Raw genomic sequence first — 17,712 nt, 5'->3', positions numbered from 1 at the left:
GGATGTCAATGCCGATGATTAAAGTGACAATTGCTGGAAGACAGGCTGAAGATGAGAATCCTTACATACATGAAAACTGCCTGTGAAAAAAGAACCATTTCCTTCCTCCATTTCTCCTTCAACCTTGATTTACCAGGTGAGCCCACTGAAGAAACTCGTTGCCCTGGCAACACATCCTGACGTATCCCAAGTTCTTAGCCGTTTGACTCCTCAGCCATAGTGAACTAACCAAAGCTACAGGACCAGCTTTGGGCATTTTTGAGACTAAAATAACTTCATTACTCAATTCCTAAAGTTTCTCGCGAAGAAACCTCTCTTAAGCCATTCAAGATGTGAAGCTTCAATAAAAATGCTTTGGAAAATGTTCTGCAAAAAGAATGAATTTATATCTCCTAATTGAAAAGCGTACAGAAGTGCCGTATTGGATAAGCTCCATCAGCACAGAAGCCCATAATTGTTCATCTTATTTCATACATTTAGCAGAGTGCTTCTCAGGTGCACATCACCTCTAATATACTTTTAAAACAGAGCAGTGCATATGGAAAACTTGGGAAAAGATGGGGCTGAGATGGGAGTTTAAACTTAACGCACGGACAAGCCATTTCATAGACTTTCTAAATGAGGACAGAGACATCCACTGCAGATGCAAAGTGAGTATACTGTGAGTCTGGTCAGAGTTCTAAACAGGAAACGGAAACTTGTTCTGAAGCTCTTATTCTGAGTGGGCGGGGCTGCCTTTACCCCGCCCACACAGTTTTCTGCGGTTACTGAATGTGATATCTTAGATTGACACTTCCCATTAACAGAAACACCATAATTTATTTTACAAAGAAACTAATTTAATGCAAAGTTATCAAATGAATACAACAGCGGCGCTCTGCGGTGCAAAGTCTCATATTCAGAATTCAGCAAAAAAAAAATGTTCTTTAAACAATGAAATGCACAGTGAAAATTATTTCATATAATTGTAAAATAAATACCGGATTAATTTTATTTTAAGAAAAGCCGGCACATTTTTCGTAACTGACATCGCTTCTACGGCGTAATCATCCTTTTTTTTTAAAGAAAACTGAACGCATCAAGCTAATTACGTTCCTAAAACTAATATATTGCCCCTTCAGTACGTATTAAAACGTAAATACAGTGTACAGTAGGCTATGAAAGCAGATCCTTGCGTTTTTCCTGCAAGCGCATATGTAACAACAGCGATTGAAACACGTCGCCCATTTCCACGGTGTGGAAATGCTATAACATCACATCTTTACAAAAAAAAAGTATTTTTTGTAATTGCAGAGCAGCAGAGCAGAGGGTTGTGACTTCACTGCGATATCGAGGGGTGAGCCCGCAGAGGTAGCGTGGCCGAGCGGTCTAAGGCGCTGGATTAAGGCTCCAGTCTCTTCGGGGGCGTGGGTTCGAATCCCACCGCTGCCAGGCACAGGCTTTTTTTGTTACGCCTGCCTGCGCTGCGCCCGCCCAAGCGCTTTCCGCGGCTACTGCCTGCAGCGCCTCCTGCTGGCTCCAGACGGCATGTGAGCCAGCGAGAGCGCCCTCTGCTGTCCGGAGCACGACAGTGCCCCCCCCCCCCCGCCGCTGTCTCACGGCATTGTGGGAAGGGACCCTGACCAGCTCCTCCCCACGTGTCTGGGAAGCTGCAACATGGCAGCCGCCTGAACTCGCAGCCGCCGCAGAGGAAACACACCGGGCTGGGGTACAGGGGACACCCGCCGTGAGCTGCCTGCCTGAAGGGAGACCACTCGCCGGGGGACTGTCTGTGTCCGTGCAGGTGAGGCGGCCAGCTCCGGAGGGTCCGGTCTGTTCGAACGACGGACGGGAAGAACCGTGGCACTTTTTGTCCATCGTGGGCCTTTTAAAAATAATAAAAGGCGTTTCATCTCCTCCGCGGCACGACATAAGAGGCGTCGGGAGGAGACGTTTCGGTCTTGTGCGCGAAACTCGTTGCCCCCGCTGCGCCGTCTCACGGGCTGTAACGAAACTTGAATGACCCGGCTGTCGAAATATTGGAGCGGCCGAGATAACTTTCTGTCTCACAAACACCTGAACGTGACACGGACGGCAGGGGAGACGGATCACTCGCCGCCGAGCGTGTTGTTGTGTACGGGGCTCGCTAGCTGTGATAGCGGTCTGGGTGTGAATTGCGACCCGTTGCATCATGTTTGTTTAAGAGCCCAGAGTCGGAGGACGCGACTGGGCATGCGCTGTCTGTGGTCCAGAGTGTTGTGACTTGGCGAATCTGGCTTGGCACCCTAAAATCGTTCGTGAACGGGTGTGTGCGGGTCTCAAGTTGAGGGCGATACCCCAGCGTTGTGGGTATTATGTGCATTAACAGTCTTGCAAAAGACCGGGTGCTGAATGTGACCTGTCCAGCAAACCCGGTTCTAAAGCAAGGTGTGTTCCAGAATCTAAGGTGTGCTCAGTGAGACAACACCTGCCTCGGCTGTCTCACTGCGGGCGCAGGTGGCAGGCTGTCTTCCAGTGCAGGGGGACAGTGGTTTGTGTGCTGCAGTGACGGGCTCTCTCTCTTCCCCAGGTGTGGGCACTGAGCCAGCCCCTCCACCCCTCCAGAGCACAGCTGCCAGTCCCAGCCCTCGCCATGGCCAGTGAGGATGACGACCCCATCGTACAAGAGGTAGGCGCCCCACAGCTCACCGGCCAGCCATGCAGTGGGATTAGGCAGCTGTCTCCACCTGTAGGTTTGGGGTGTAATGTAACCGAGCGCAGACTCAGGGCGAAACCCTCCCAAGCCTGGACACAGCGATGACGGAGTGACGCAGTTTTAGGTATAAGAACAAGAGGAGAGCTGCTGACTAGAGCCCATCTTGGCTAGTGCATTGCTAGTCTTTTTGTGTTCCTAACAGCTGGAGCTAGTAGCTTATTTCTCCAAGGATCCTCTTCCTCACTTCCCTGAATGATCCCAGGGAATCTGCTCAACAGCATGACTGGGAACGTTCTTCCAGGGCCCCACAGCACATGAAGAAGAGCCCTGTGGTACCCCCTCTGTTTCCACTCGTGCCTGTGTTGATCTTGTATCGCTGCGGGCCCTGATGTAGTCCTCTGGGGCGGCTTTGTCAGTGCCTTCCAGAATTTCACACACTTTTAATACTCCCAAGAGCTGGTGAAGTTTCCAGTTAAAGTGCTGTGCAAGCCGAAGCTTTGAAATTAAGAAAATCACGACGGGTATAAGGATTTGAAGGGATGCCGGACACAGATCAGAAGTGTAGTGTTTTGTGACGCTTGCATGATGTGATTGTTCCTGTGCTGTGTGACTGAAGATCAGAGTCTACTCTGTGCCTGCTGGTTTCAGCCCAGTCTGCCCTGTTTGTTTCCTCAGATTGATGTTTATCTGGCCAAAAGCCTTGCTGACAAGCTCTACTTATTCCAGGTAAGCAAGACCATGGGAACGAACCAGCTGCAGTAACTCGGCCTGTTATGAGCACTTACATTCGATTAACAGACTAGACACACTCGTGTAAACGTTGTTTTAACTTGACCTAGTTTGCAGAACACTCACCAAGTAGTCAGTGTTTCTTGTCAGATGTTTTCAAGTTAAGAATGTTGTGTCATGGGCTGTGGAAGTCTAACTGGTTGAGGTTTTCAGTTAGCTTCAGTGTCTCTAGTGGAGCTGCTGTGAGTTTCCAGGCTTGGCCGTGCAGGGGTGAGTAGGCTGAAGCCTAGGGAGGGGCTTTCTCTGTGTGTTAGTTCGCAGAGCTCGGGGGACAGCCATGCTGATTCAGCAGAGGCGAGTGGGCCGCAGGTGATCCATTTCCTGACTGTTGCGTTTATTTTCCATCAGTATCCAGTGCGCCCTGCTACAATGACCTACGATGACGTTGCTCATTTATCTGCAAAAATCAAGCCCAAACAGCAGAAGGTAAGAAGGAATCTGAGCTTGTTAAATGGCTGGTTCCTGAATAAAGGCTGTGAGCTGTGGTCAGACTGGTTTTGTAGCAGCTAGCCGTTGCCAGACGGGTAGTCCCGGGGAGATGCACCGGGGAGTCGTTTGTGTCGTCGGTGACGGTCACGGCCGTGTCTCACCTGCGCAGGTGGAGCTGGTGATGGCGATGGACACGCTCAGCCCCAACTACTGCCGCAGCAAAGGGGAGCAGATCGCCCTGAACGTGGACGGCACCACCTCCGAGGACTCCAACACCTACTCCACGTAAGGCCCGGTCCTGACCCAGAGGAGCCAGGTCCGTGTGGCCACGTGTGTAGTCTTGTGCGCCGGGCTCTGTGGTCTCCAGGCTGCAGACAGAGAGGGGCTCACAGGGTTGTAGTCAATCCCCTGGGTTAACAAGGTGGTTTTGAGTGCCTGTGACTAAGCTGGCTTTTGCGAGTGGAGGCAGTGTTGCTGTGTGTGTGTGTGTGTGTGTGTGTGTGTGTGTGTAAGGTTGTCCTGGTGGCTGAATACAGCACTTCTTCTCTCCCCCTGTGTCTTGCAATGCCTGTGCAGGAAGCTCATGGACAGGCAGACGTTCTCCTCCATCCAGGCCACTAACGGCACCTCCCGCTACGCCGCAGCTGTCTTCCACAGAGGTGAGGTTGGAGAGCGAGCTCTTACACAGCAGGCCAGAGGAGAGAGCTGGCCTGGTCTGCACCCACCTGCCCCCCGGGACTCCTGATCCTCGGACCCTAGAGGCTTTTGGGAAGTGTTGTGCTTTCTGATGATGTAGAGCAGGTGTAAGTCGGCCTGCCTGCTTACAACTTACAACTTAAGCTGCCTTCTTAAAATGTCATTGCTTACACGTGCTCACGCCCCAGTGCCCTGGGAAAACGGCACTCAGGGCCGTGCTGCAGACTGATCCAGGGAATGTCAGTGGCAGTCAAAGCATGGTGTGTCTCTGCCCCTCAGGGGCTAGTTTCCACAGCAGGTGTGGCCGACCTGTGGGGACTGCCTGACGGGTTTGTCGTCCTGGTTTCAGGGGAGCTGCACCTAACACCCCTTCACGGGATCCTTCAGCTGCGCCCCAGCTTCTCCTACCTGGACAAGGCCGACAGCAAGCACCGCGAGAGAGAGGCGGCCAACGAAGGTGTGGGCCTGGGGTCTCTTGGAGTCTCTGCTGGGTCGACGCCTTCTGATTCAGACAGGCTCGTGGTGCCTGAGCTCTGGGATTGCATGCGTGTCTTCCTGGTGTACTTAGCGGTGCTGCTTTTATCCATTAATTAACGAACAGTGGAGGAAAAGGGATGAATCGGCAAGGGAGCTGAAGTGGGATAGGGCTGTTATCGGTGGAGTGACTGGCAGTGAGGTCTCCTGGGCACAGTGAGCTGATGCCATCTGTCTTCACAGGCGGAGACTCGTCCCAGGATGAAGCCGAGGAGGATATCAAGCAGATTACGGTGAGACTTTGATATCCGTCCTGTTCTATGACACATGCAGCAAGAGCTACCCTATCAGAGAAGATAGGGGTCAGAGCAAATGGAGCCACAAAGAAGAGAAGGAGTCCCTGTGATTTCTTTGTGATGACAGTGGACGTGTGTGTGTGGGTCTCTGGCAGGTCCGGTTCTCCCGGCCCGAGTCCGAGCAGGCCCGCCAGCGTCGCATTCAGTCCTACGAGTTCCTGCAGAAGAGGCAGGCCGAGGAGCCCTGGGTGCATCTGCACTACTACGGCCTGAAGGTGAGGGCAGGGAGGCGGCGTGGGGGGAGGGGGGGAGGTGTGGAGCAGGGCGGCGCCGGGACAAGGGGAACAGCACAGGAAGGAAAGCTGGGAAAGGAGAGGACGCTGGGGTTGAGGCTGGAGGGTCTTGGGGAGAGAGAGAGAGTCCAGCAACAGCCCCTCACTGCGTCCTGTGTCCCACTACAGGACGGGCGCTCGGAACACGAGAGACAGTACCTGTTCTGCCAGTGCATGGGCACGACGGAGAACACCGAGCTGGTGAAGACGCCCAGGTGGGTCGAGCCGCGCCGCCGGTGCCTGTCTGAAGGGTGGGGCAGTGGCCGTGGGGGCGCTCTTCCTTCTGCAGCTAAAGTCGAGGCCTGGGAAGGGCTTGTCAGGAACTGTCTAGACGGAATGTGGGGTCTCCCTAGTGACGCCCTTTCACCTTTGTGCTGCTGCACCCTCAGTGCCGGCTGGTATTCCTGGGGTTTTTCCTGGACAATGTTGGGGATGTTGGGTGTCGGAGCCGTTGGAATTAAGCCGGAGCGTAATTCTGATGCGTCTGTGTCTCCCCTTCTCTCCCAGTGAGTACCTGGCCATGCTCATGCCCCCAGCTGTGGAAGCAGAAGTGTGAGTACAGCAAAGCCCTCTCCGCGTTTCCCTGCTTGTGTAACAGGCCGGCCCGTGTTGGCAAGTGATCCAGCGGGCGGAGTGGGAAGGGTGGGATTCTGCCCAGGGGCTGCCTGATTGCTGTCTCTCCCTCTGTCCCGGTGTGCAGGGCGCAGCCGGTCACTCCCAGCAACGTGCTGTCCATGGCCCAGCTGAGGACCCTGCCGCTGGTGGAGCAGGTGAAGACTCTCATGAAGAATGGTGAGGAAACGTCTCCGCGCGGTTTGACTGAAGCCACAGCGGCTTTTAATTTTGGTCGGTTTAGTCGTCACTCGAAAGCAGACTTCACCGCGATGAAATATCGCTTTTTTTTTTCCTTAGCAGCTCTACTATGAGCGGGTGGGTTTGTGTGTTGCCCTCACGGCAGGTCAGAGGAACCATGTCCCTAATCTGCGTTTTGTTGTGCTCCCTGCAGTGAAGGTCATGCCCTTTGCTAACCTGATGGGGCTGTTGACCCCCGGCACAGACTCCACCGCAGTGCTGCGCTGTGTCCAGCAGGTGGCAATGTTGGTCCAGGGGAACTGGGTTGTGAAGAGGTGAGCTCAGCACAAGCTGTCCTGATCATACTCTTTCACTTGGCATGACTCTGCGGCAGTGCGCGGCGTGCTGCCCCCCGGTGGTGGGTCTGTGTGTGTAACGGCGTGCCCTGTCTGTGCCCACAGCGATGTGTTATACCCCAAGGACACCTGCAGCCCCCACAGCGGTGTGCCCGCGGATGTGTTGTGCCGCGGCCGGGACTTTGTGGTGAGTAACGGCAGTCCCAGTGGAAAGGCTTTACCTGTCCCGTACACACCGGGGGCTCGGACTCCCAAACCAGCAGCTGGAGCAGCCTGCAGCTCCCAGCTGGCAGCCCACTGGAGCGCAGCAGGTGTGGGCCTGGCCAGTACCTGGAGGGGAGACTCCTGGGAGAGCTGGGGCTGCTGCTGGGAGATGTGTTAGTGGGACCAGCAGGGGGGCGCTCACCCTGCGGTATGTGTGAGTCCTAATGCCCCAGTATAGTGACAGGGGCACTCTACTGTGAAAGGGCGTCCCGTGTGGGGAAAATGCCTCAGTTTGTGTGATCCGTGTTCCTTTATTCCCCTTGCCTCGCAGCTGTGGAAGTTCACGCAGGAGCGCTGTGTGGTGCGGAAGGAGATTGCGGCCATTGTGAAGGTGCGTGACCCCGGAGATGAATCCTGAATTTGCCTTTTGAGCAGAATAGGAGCGTTAGTACTTCACTGATATTCTGTGGAGGTCTGTTGTTAAGCTGCTTGGACCGTAATGTATTTGAATAGGTATTAGCATGTTATGCGTTGGGAAACGGTCCCTCTAGTTGTTAATGGATAATATTTCTCCTTAAGGGAGCATGGTTATGCTACACAGTTCTTGCATTCACTGTCTTAGTGCTGTACTGCCTGCAGGGCTGTAGGACAACTGCCCAGAAGGGGACAGCAAGGAGCTACAGTACTCCAATAGCTTGGGACAGGGGAGTGTAGTGGATTTTTAATAAGGGGAGGAAGGCAGACAGCTTGTTACTCATGCTGACAACCTGGAATTCATGTAGTTAGAGTAAAGCAACACCACGGGGTGAAATTAAAGCATGCACTGCTTCTCGATTTCCTATATTTGCAGCCATCTTTGATTTATTGTGGTACCTTGCAATAGGTTTTTAGAAACTGAATCTGCGGCACGTGTCTTGAACATTCGTGTGGGTTTTGCCCGTGTGCCTGGGAGTTTCGTCCGGCTGCCCCCGTTTTCCTCTCGCAGCCCAAAGACGAGCTGTCCTGTCGGCTCTGAATAGTCTCCCCCCTGCCTTGTGCACGTGTGGCCAGGATGTAGTCCAGCCTTTCTCCCGGTGTCTGCTGGGATAGGTGTCAGGTGCCCTGTTGAAAAACCTCGGGGTGCCAGTTGGCAGCAGGCTGTGGGCGGAAGAGCTGCCCGGTGGTGCCCGGAGCCGGCGCCAGGCAGCGTGCGCTGTGCCCTGACTCCGGCTCCCTCCCCTCTCAGCTGCCCCCGGAGGACGTGAAGGACTTCCTGGAGCAGATGGCGGTGGCGCGCGTGAACCGCGGCTGGGAGTTCCTGCTGCCCAGCGACGCCGAGTTCGTCAGGAAGCACCCCGACGTGGCTCAGCGGCAGCACATGCTCTGGCTAGGCATCCAGGCCAAGTGAGTCCCGCCGGTCGATCGGCCGGACGCGGTCGGCGGGTCGTCCCAGCTCAGGGGTCGCAGGCTGCTGTCCAGCAGGTTCTGTACATCTGTTCAGCCCTCCAGCTTGGCAGGAGCACAGCGTTGCTCAGCATGTGCAAGTAAGCCAGTCCTGAGTCTAGTTAGTTCAAGTGGAACTAACAGACTCAAGTGGAAGCAAAGCCAGGATCCTTCCGATTGTGCCTCTCATAGAGATTTTAAAATGAGTTATCATGGCCTGGATGTGCCAGAAGACTGCAGTCCGTGTTTGATCGGCTCTTTCACTGACCCACGATTCCTCTAGAAATGTTTGTCTAGCAGTCATGAAAGAGTGGGGTGTTTCCGTTGTGCCGCTGGGGTCAGTGAAAGGTTAAACGCGTGAAAAATTATCCAGACCCGGCGTTTTTCTCTTGTGTTGGACAGGTTGGAGAAGGTTTTCCAGCTCCCGAAGGAAAGCATGATGCCAAAGAAGCCAGATTCCCAGCCAGGTGAGACAAGTTTGCAGCAAGTGCCTGTGGCTGTGGCTGTGCAGCGAGCACTGCTGGGCTCCTGGTGCCTCTCAGACTGGGCCTGAGCGGTGAAGACCTTTCCATGGCTGGCCCATGGCTGTCGGAGAGGAGTTTGGCGTGGATGGGCGCGCTGCCGATGCTGTGTGTGTGCGTGTGGACCGGTGCCGACGCTGTGTACGCGTGTGCGGGTGTGTTGCGGGGCTGACTGTGTGTGTGTGTGGGTGTTGCGGGGCTGACGCTGTGTGTGTGTGTGGGTGTTGGGGGGCTGACGCTGCGTGTGTATGTGGGTGTTGCGGAGCTGACGCTGCGTGTGTGTGTTGCGGGGCTGACGCTGCGTGTGTGTGTGTGTTGCGGGGCTGACGCTGCGTGTGTATGTGGGTGTTGCGGAGCTGACGCTGCGTGTGGGTGTTGCGGAGCTGACGCTGCGTGTGTGTGTTGCGGGGCTGACGCTGCGTGTGTGTGCGTGTTGCGGGGCTGACGCTGCGTGTGTGTGCGTGTTGCGGGGCTGACGCTGCGTGTGTGTGCGTGTTGCGGGGCTGACGCTGCGTGTGTGTGCGTGTTGCGGGGCTGACGCTGCGTGTGTGTGCGTGTTGCGGGGCTGACGCTGCGTGTGTGTGCGTGTTGCGGGGCTGACGCTGCGTGTGTGTGCGTGTTGCGGGGCTGACGCTGCGTGTGTGTGCGTGTTGCGGGGCTGACGCTGCGTGAGCGTGTTGCGGGGCTGACGCTGCGTGAGTGTGTTGCGGGGCTGACGCTGCGTGAGTGTGTTGCGGGGCTGACGCTGTGTGTGTGAGTGTGTTGCGGGGCTGACGCTGTGTGTGTGAGTGTGTTGCGGGGCTGACGCTGTGTGTGTGAGTGTGTTGCGGGGCTGACGCTGTGTGTGTGAGTGTGTTGCGGGGCTGACGCTGTGTGTGTGAGTGTGTTGCGGGGCTGACGCTGCGTGTGTGAGTGTGTTGCGGGGCTGACGCTGCGTGTGCGTGTTGCGGGGCTGACGCTGCGTGCGTGTTGCGGGGCTGACGCTGCGTGTGTGTTGCGGGGCTGACGCTGCGTGTGTATGTGGGTGTTGCGGGGCTGACGCTGCGTGTGTGTGCGTGTTGCGGGGCTGACGCTGCGTGTGTGTGCGTGTTGCGGGGCTGACGCTGCGTGAGTGTGCGTGTTGCGGGGCTGACGCTGCGTGTGTGTGCGTGTTGCGGGGCTGACGCTGCGTGTGTGTGCGTGTTGCGGGGCTGACGCTGCGTGAGTGTGCGTGTTGCGGGGCTGACGCTGCGTGAGTGTGCGTGTTGCGGGGCTGACGCTGCGTGAGTGTGTTGCGGGGCTGACGCTGCGTGAGTGTGTTGCGGGGCTGACGCTGCGCGAGCGTGTTGCGGGGCTGACGCTGTGTGTGTGTGCGTGTTGCGGGGCTGACGCTGCGTGTGTGTGCGTGTTGCGGGGCTGACGCTGCGTGTGTGTGCGTGTTGCGGGGCTGACGCTGCGTGTGTGTGTTGCGGGGCTGACGCTGCGTGTGTGTGCGTGTTGCGGGGCTGACGCTGCGTGTGTGTGCGTGTTGCGGGGCTGACGCTGCGTGAGTGTGTTGCGGGGCTGACGCTGCGTGAGTGTGTTGCGGGGCTGACGCTGCGTGAGTGTGTTGCGGGGCTGACGCTGCGTGTGTGTGCGTGTTGCGGGGCTGACGCTGCGTGTGTGTGCGTGTTGCGGGGCTGACGCTGCGTGTGTGTGCGTGTTGCGGGGCTGACGCTGCGTGTGTGTGCGTGTTGCGGGGCTGACGCTGCGTGAGTGTGTTGCGGGGCTGACGCTGCGCGAGCGTGTTGCGGGGCTGACGCTGTGTGTGTGAGTGTGTTGCGGGGCTGACGCTGTGTGTGTGAGTGTGTTGCGGGGCTGACGCTGTGTGTGTGAGTGTGTTGCGGGGCTGACCCTGCGCGAGCATGTTGCGGGGCTGACGCTGCGTGTGTCTGTGTGTGTGTGTGTTGCGGTGCTGACGCAGTGTGTGTGTGTGTGTTGCGGGGCTGACGCTGTGTGTGTGAGTGTGTTGCGGGGCTGACCCTGCGCGAGCATGTTGCGGGGCTGACGCTGCGTGTGTCTGTGTGTGTGTGTGTTGCGGGGCTGACGCTGTGTGTGTGAGTGTGTTGCGGGGCTGACCCTGCGCGAGCATGTTGCGGGGCTGACGCTGCGTGTGTGTGTGTGTGTGTTGCGGTGCTGACGCAGTGTGTGTGTGTGTTGCGGCGCTGACGCTGCGTGTGTGTGTGTGTGTGGCAGGAGCGGTGCTGCTGAGCGGGGAGCAGCGGGTGCGCGCGGCGAGGGAGCGGGCGCAGGAGTGCCAGCCGGCGCTGGAGCGGGAGCTGGAGCGCCAGCGTGCCGCCGGGGCCGTGCGCGTCAAGGAGGAGCCGCTGAGCGACGGCGAGGAGCCCATGGACACCTCCCCGCCGGCCGCGCTCAGCAACGGCACGCCCAACGGCCTGCCGCGCCCGGACGAGGGCCCGCGGGACACGGCGAACGGGCCCGGCCCGTCCCGGGAGCTCAGGGACTTTGTGAGCGCGACCTTCCGCAAGCACTTTGTCCTGACCCTCAGCGAGCTGAAGCGCCTCTTCAACCTGCACCTGGCCAGCCTGCCCCCCGGGCACAGCCTGTTCGCGGGCATCTCGGACCGCCTGCTGCAGGACGCCATCCTCCACAGCCGCTGCCGGCAGATCCAGGTGCCTGTGAGTACTCCTGCCCTGGGCCCCCCGGGCTCCGGGCCTTGGGCCAGCTCGGCCCTCCCGCTCCTGGGTGATCAGGCGCAGGAACGGCACAAAGATGGACTGTGTGGGCGGCTGTCACTGTGCCGGGTGGGGAGCAGCTGAACCTGAACTCAAACCCGGGAGAGCTCTCGTTGAGGCCAGTCGACAAGAGCTTGCGTCTGATAGCAGTTTCTGACGACCTGGGCAATGCCCTTAGAGATGGTAGTCCGATCCAGTCCCAGGGCTTGGCAGTGCTTTAAGATGCCCATTCATGGCCCAGTTGCTTGCAGCATTTTTTTTTTTTTTAAGTCTCCCCTCAGCCAGCAAGCAGAAGCTTGAGAGCACAGAAGCAGCTCTGTGTGCGGAGCTGGGAACAGTACCTGACCTGTGGCACCTGGCTCTGACTGCCCTTCTCGGCTTGCCTGGGCGGACACGGCTCAGGGGTTTCTCAGGGGGGGCTGGCGGGGGTGATGGGGAGAGCTGGTAGATGAGGACGTGTACTCCTCTTCGAGTCTGAAGGACAGAGCCCGACAGTCTCTTTGTGGCCACTGGGAGTCGTTTTGTATCAAAGATGAAGAAGTGGGCTGGTTAAAGTTTAACAAACAAACGGCAGGGTGTGTATCGGCATTCCTCTGCGCACTCGAGTCTTAAAGTGCTCGGGACACACGAGACGATTGAGTGGCCCTGAAGATGAAGGCAGACTTGGGAGCTTTCCTGGCCTCCTGACTCAATTCGTCAGTGTGCGGTGCAGACATTAAAACTGGGCTAGCACATGAACACCAGCCTTCCCTCCTTAACCAGACTGCTCCCTTAGTTGTGTGTCAAGGGATTGGGTTGAGCCGTAGAACAGCAGAAACGGACTGCTGGTGACATCATGGGGGTGTAGGAGTCTCGTGCACAGTGTGGTGTGTCTGTGGAATTTGTTTTGTGTACGTCGAAGGATTGGAATGCATTCAGCTCCTCTGCTCTGTACGTTCAGCTGTGACCATCCTGACATTCTTAAAGGGGAACTGGGAAGCACTGGAATTCCAGGCCTACATGTACAGAGCCTAACAGCTCGGTGGTCAGTCATGGCTTCTTGAACAGCAGTCGATTCTTTAAGCAAGGCGGCATTATGTGATTAGTTATTTATGCAGTGCTGCGTGTTTAGCTTAATGGTTTTACAAAGGTCTTACAAAATAAAAAAACTGGGCAAGTGTTGTGAATATGTAGGGTTTGCACAACTATATTTAATTGCTACAATAAAGCTGGGGAGAACAATGGACCTTTTGCTGCAGAGCAGCCAGTCATCATCTAATCTCTGTGCATGCAAACTACTTATCAAGACTGTCCTGCTGGGGGAAAAGCTAACAGTTTAATCCTTTTAGTACCAGGCTATAGGATTTGCAGTGCAGAAGGTTTGGAGAAACGTGGTCTTATGTAATGTATTAGACCCTGAAGGCCCTCCTTCTGATGGCAGTGCTACCAGCCCAAGGTCTTGGTGCATTTACAGGACTGCAACTATATTTTTTGTGAACACAGGTTTTATTTTTTTCCCCCTGCTAGCATGCAATTCAAGAAAAAAAACTTTATCCCAGCCCCCCCAGAATGTGCAGTCAGGGACTCCGAAATATACTCACAAGGCTGCAGCAGCCCCTGCAATAAGGACTAGACTGTGCCAAGAGCAGCACCCCCGTTTCCACAGTCCCCCACTGGCACCATAGACCCAGACAGGAGAGAACCCCGTGGAAGCGATATCCAGACAGGTCAGGATCGCCCATCGCTTACCTGCAGTCAGGTGAGAGCAGGGCTCTCCCAGTGAAAGAGACGTTTGCTGAAAGGTGACAGAAGGGGCCAGTTAAATCCGGTGGTTTCGGTGTTCAAGATAAATAATATTCCATTTTATTATTATATGTTATTTTCATGTGTGGAATTATAACTTGGATTCTGTAATGTTTAATGGAGAAATCTGCATGTGATGTTAGCCACTGATAAGTGTAACACAGTCTGTGGGAACCTAACCCCCAGTTTTCAATATGTTCGAGTATTTACCAGCCATTGTTTTGTCAGCTGCAGTGGTTTTTGCACGGCCTGTTGGGGAAATATGTGTTGTGCACCATAGCAAATAGCAAATATCAAACCCAGTGTGCTTCTTAAGTCTTCTTTATAAATGTCTTTGGTTTTACAGCAGTGAGGCTTGAACTATCCGTTAACTCCAGAGGAGCAAGCAAGATCCTGGCACCTTGATCCTGTATTGATGGATGCATTTCTAATGCTTTGACTTGAATTGTGAATATTATAAAGAAATGTTTTATGGAAAGAGCTGCACTTTTGGCTCCAGTTAGCAGGAAGCCACTCTGCCTGTGTTGCAGTCTCTCCTGTCCCTCCGCACTCACTGGCTCCTCTCTCTTCAGTTCCCCCCTCAGAGCTCCGCGGCGGCAGATGAGCAGAAGGTGTTTGCGGTGTGGGAGATGGGGGACTCCTTCGACAAGGTGAGAGGGGGGGGTGGTCTGTGCTGACCCAGCTGGGGTGGGGGTGAGCTCATCATGTCGGTTTAATTCTGTAACCGCTGGTGACCGAGCTTTTATAGCGTCAGGAAGTTAACAAGCAAGAGGAGGCCTTTGCAGCCATCTAGCCCATTCGTTAGTAGCTAATTGATCCGAAGGATCTCCTCTGGCCTTCAAGAGGGAATCTGATTGAGAGGCGCCGAGTTGTAATCGCACAGATGGGAGCTTCGCACCACTGGCTCCTCCGCCAAGCACAGGCACCACATGTCTGTCCCCCTGATCCCTCTCGCCCTGAGCAGGATTACCGGTGCAGCAGCCCGCCGTCAGTGGTGCGGAAAGCCAGGGTGTTGGCTACACTGGCATGGCTGAGTGGCTTGTTTGTGAGCCCCCCCCCACACCCTTTGGGTGGAGGAGCGCCTCCCGCTGGTCTCCGTTTTAAATGCTCCGAGTTTAGCTTGGGCAGCCCCTGGCACCAGGCAGGCGAGCTCCCCTCGTTCTCCCCTTCCACGGAACGTTCTTGGCCGAGGCGTGTGCCCGCTCTGCGCGGGCTCTGGACCCGTGGCGCCTGTGAGCGCCCCCGATCGAGCCGGTGCTCATGCTGCTCCCTCTCCCTGTCCCCCCAGCACCGGCAGCTCCTGCTGGAGCTCTTCTCCAAGAACTTCCGCGTGCGGAGGAACGCCATCCAGACGCGGCTGGCCCAGGAGCTCGGGGACGGCGTCACCAAGGCGGACATCGACAGGCTGCTCAAGGTGACCTCCGGCTTTCAAACCCCTCCCCATCTCTCCCCCCCCGAGGGGCAGCTCCAGCCCACGCTGCGCGCCTGCTTGTGGTAAAAAGTGCACGTGCACATAGGGAAAACCTGAATCCACACGCCTTCCTTTTGGATCGACTTGGGGAAATCTACGTAAAAGAGTTGGGTTTAACAAAACAGTGCATTGTTCTGATGCCTGCTGCTGCTGTGTCATCAGAGGGTGGAAAATTTCCCTACGCAGATACTAGCACACTGGACAAACCTGCGCTCTCGTCTCGCGATGCCAGCGGCCTCTGTCCTTTCCTGTGTGGGGAAACAGGACAACGGGGTGTTTTGCAGGACCTGGGACTTTCACATTCAGTTGTGCACGATGAGCCCCTTCAGTCACAACAAATATTTGAAGCCCTGGAGCTCCTCCTCCAGCTCGGTCATCGCTGTGCTTGGAGCTGCCCCGGACATGCCAGACCGGGTAAGCGGGGCTGCAGACTGACGGCTGTGTGTTGTTGTGTCCTTGCAGGAGTGCTGCATGAGCCACGGAGGGATGTGGTACCTAAAGGGCACAGTGCCGTCCTGACAGCAGAGCCCAGAGGGGTGGGGGGGAGGGTCCATCGGCCAATCGCCTTCTGCGCAGCTTGGTGGGAGGATCTCACTGGGACACACGGACCAATTGCTGCCCTTCGACCCACAGCCTGCAGGGCGGGAGCTGGGGGAGCCTTGTGCCGGTCATCCGCTCAGATCATTTCCATTGTTGACGTGTTGAGTTCCTGGTGCGGACGTGTACCGCGCAAAGCAAGACCGCCGAGGCCCGGGGCGGACCTTCGCCGTTGAGGGCGGTGGGCGTCGTTAGCGAAGAGCGACGGGCGTTTGTAACTGCGGCGGTATCGACGGTTTATAACGGGTTTTTTTGTTTTGGAGGAGGGCAGGGGAAGGTTTTTGTTTTGCGCTATAACATTTGACTTTTTCTAGATTTTTTTTTTCTAAATGAAAGAAGTGAATAAAGTAGAGCCCATGAAAGAGAAGCCATGCGTAGACTACCTGGGGTAGGGCCTTCAGGGAGACTCGGAGAGGCCAGAGTTGGGGTGATAGTGTGTTACAGGAACGTCGTCCAAGTAGTGATCTGGGGTTTTGCGATGAGCCAGCTGGTTTGTACTTCAGCTGTTAATTATTGCTAATTTTGAACTGAAAGTGAGAAAAGTTGGTCTTCCTTTTGAGAACGTTATGCATCTCCTTAGCTGTGAACTCACATGGGCTGGATTTTGGTTTCGCCAGAGAGTACTGTAAGTCAGCCTGTCAGCTAACTGCGGATCATTATTGCTCATTGGTTAATCACATCTCCCTACAGGCTGGAAATGCCAAAACAAAATCCAATGTTTAAAAAAAATAAATAATTCAACCACTCGGAGGACTACCGCAAAACTTGGAAAGATATAGGGGGATTTTATTTTATTTTTTGTTTTAGTAGTATTTATATAATCGCATCCCCCTCTTGTAGAAATTTGAGATTTATGTTTAAAGCGAGGTTCTTAAAAGCTGCTATCGTAGGAGCTGTTCACGGCCTGAACAGGTGGCCGGACTCCGCGCTCGGTCCATTCGGGCTGAGGTTACAGTCGCGGCCTGGAGGTGGCGCTGTGGAGCAGGAGAGCCGAATATGGTTTCCGCTTGTCCCTGGGGACAGTGTTGTGCCAGCCTGGCCCTTTCCACTGAAATGAAATCCGTTGTTGAGAGGCAGGAGCCACACTCCCGGGACAAGAGACCAGAGGGCGGTCATCCGTAGTTTTCCCAGACTTTTCGCTCGGGGGCAGGGCAGACTCCGCCGCTCGGGGGATCTCCGGGGGTTTTCCAGTCGCTGGTTCTGTTCGAGCCCACGCCACCTCGTTTGGTTAACGAGGACGCGCTTGACGTGATTTAACCCGTTGTGTGCCTCCGAGCTCTGCAGGACTACATCCTCTGAACCTCCGACGTTCTCCGAATCACATCTCCCGGAATCGTGACACGTGTGCCATGCGGGAGACGCTGGAAAATACTGTTATATCACCAGGAGTAGGATCAAGGCAAGAAAAAGGAGGTGGCCCAACAGCTGCTGGGTGAGAAGTTGCCTTCGCCCCTCAGTGTGGAAAGTGAGACAGGTTTCCTCTCTCAGCTCAGTCATCTCCTGCAGCTGGTCCTGATCCTGCAGTCTTGGCGCGGGCTCTGCACACTGACTCTTGAACACAGAGCTGTAGCAGTGAGATGAGCACTGATCTGTAGGAACACCAGGTTTGGACACACCTGTTACTGTGGACATTTCTTATTGTATGTTTTTACAAAGAGTTGTTTTTGTGGAATCTGACATTTGATTTTTTTATCAGTTCTGATTAACTCTGTTATGTATTAATTCCCAGGTGACATTACTTTTCGTGAACCATTTTAGGATTAATTTCTGCAGTTTCATTGCAGGGGAAAAAATCGTTATCAACTTAAAAAAAAAACACTTTAAAGTTTGTCAGATGGCATACGCAACACTCACAAGCTTACGTTTTTGTATGCAAGGTCTGTAGAGTGTCCTGTAATAAAACTCTTACTGTACTACATGCAGTTGCATTTGGGCCTCAAAGAGTGGCTGTTCCAGACTCACATGTCTTCAAATAAAACACCTGTTAACAGAAAGAGCCGCTTGGATGTGCACTTCTTCAGTGATGCTTTATTAAATAATCCCATGAAGTACTGCAGTATTTTAATAGTTGACATGGATTTCTATCGCTTAATGCTTCACTCCAGGAAGGTGAACGGGGATGCAGAGATGAGCTCCTGGGAAGTCTGCATGGTTTCTATGGCA

General features: G+C 55.2%; 1 protein-coding gene and 1 non-coding gene across 3 annotated transcripts; both read left to right on the top strand.

The window, feature by feature from the left end:
• The first annotated feature begins 1,349 nt into the window (after window positions 1-1,349).
• Window positions 1,350-1,431, top strand: trnal-aag (transfer RNA leucine (anticodon AAG)). Its single transcript has one exon. It is a non-coding gene; the product is annotated as a tRNA-Leu (tRNA).
• Window positions 1,432-1,609: 178 nt separating this feature from the next.
• Window positions 1,610-17,543, top strand: polr3e (polymerase (RNA) III (DNA directed) polypeptide E). Of its 2 annotated transcripts, XM_088612801.1 has the most exons (21): window positions 1,610-1,783; window positions 2,549-2,647; window positions 3,350-3,400; window positions 3,812-3,889; window positions 4,062-4,177; window positions 4,469-4,551; window positions 4,938-5,045; window positions 5,306-5,355; window positions 5,514-5,633; window positions 5,820-5,905; window positions 6,198-6,242; window positions 6,391-6,482; window positions 6,697-6,817; window positions 6,944-7,025; window positions 7,374-7,433; window positions 8,268-8,425; window positions 8,867-8,931; window positions 11,200-11,642; window positions 14,054-14,131; window positions 14,770-14,895; window positions 15,415-17,543. In XM_088612801.1, the coding sequence occupies exons 2-21, from the start codon at window positions 2,612-2,614 to the stop codon at window positions 15,469-15,471; spliced, it is 2,055 nt and encodes a 684-aa protein (XP_088468927.1). In that variant the 5' UTR covers window positions 1,610-1,783; window positions 2,549-2,611; the 3' UTR covers window positions 15,472-17,543. The 2 variants fall into 2 exon arrangements, with proteins under 2 accessions (XP_088468927.1, XP_088468928.1); XM_088612802.1 differs by lacking the exons at window positions 1,610-1,783; window positions 4,062-4,177 and having other exon boundaries at window positions 2,552-2,647.
• Window positions 17,544-17,712: the final 169 nt, after the last annotated feature.

This window comes from Lepisosteus platostomus, chromosome 19 (genome assembly GCF_059453375.1).
Source record: "Lepisosteus platostomus isolate fLepPlt1 chromosome 19, fLepPlt1.hap1, whole genome shotgun sequence".
NCBI lineage: Eukaryota > Metazoa > Chordata > Actinopteri > Semionotiformes > Lepisosteidae > Lepisosteus > Lepisosteus platostomus.
The sequence above is the reverse complement of the archived record's forward strand: the minus strand, read 5'-3'. Positions and strand labels throughout refer to the sequence as shown.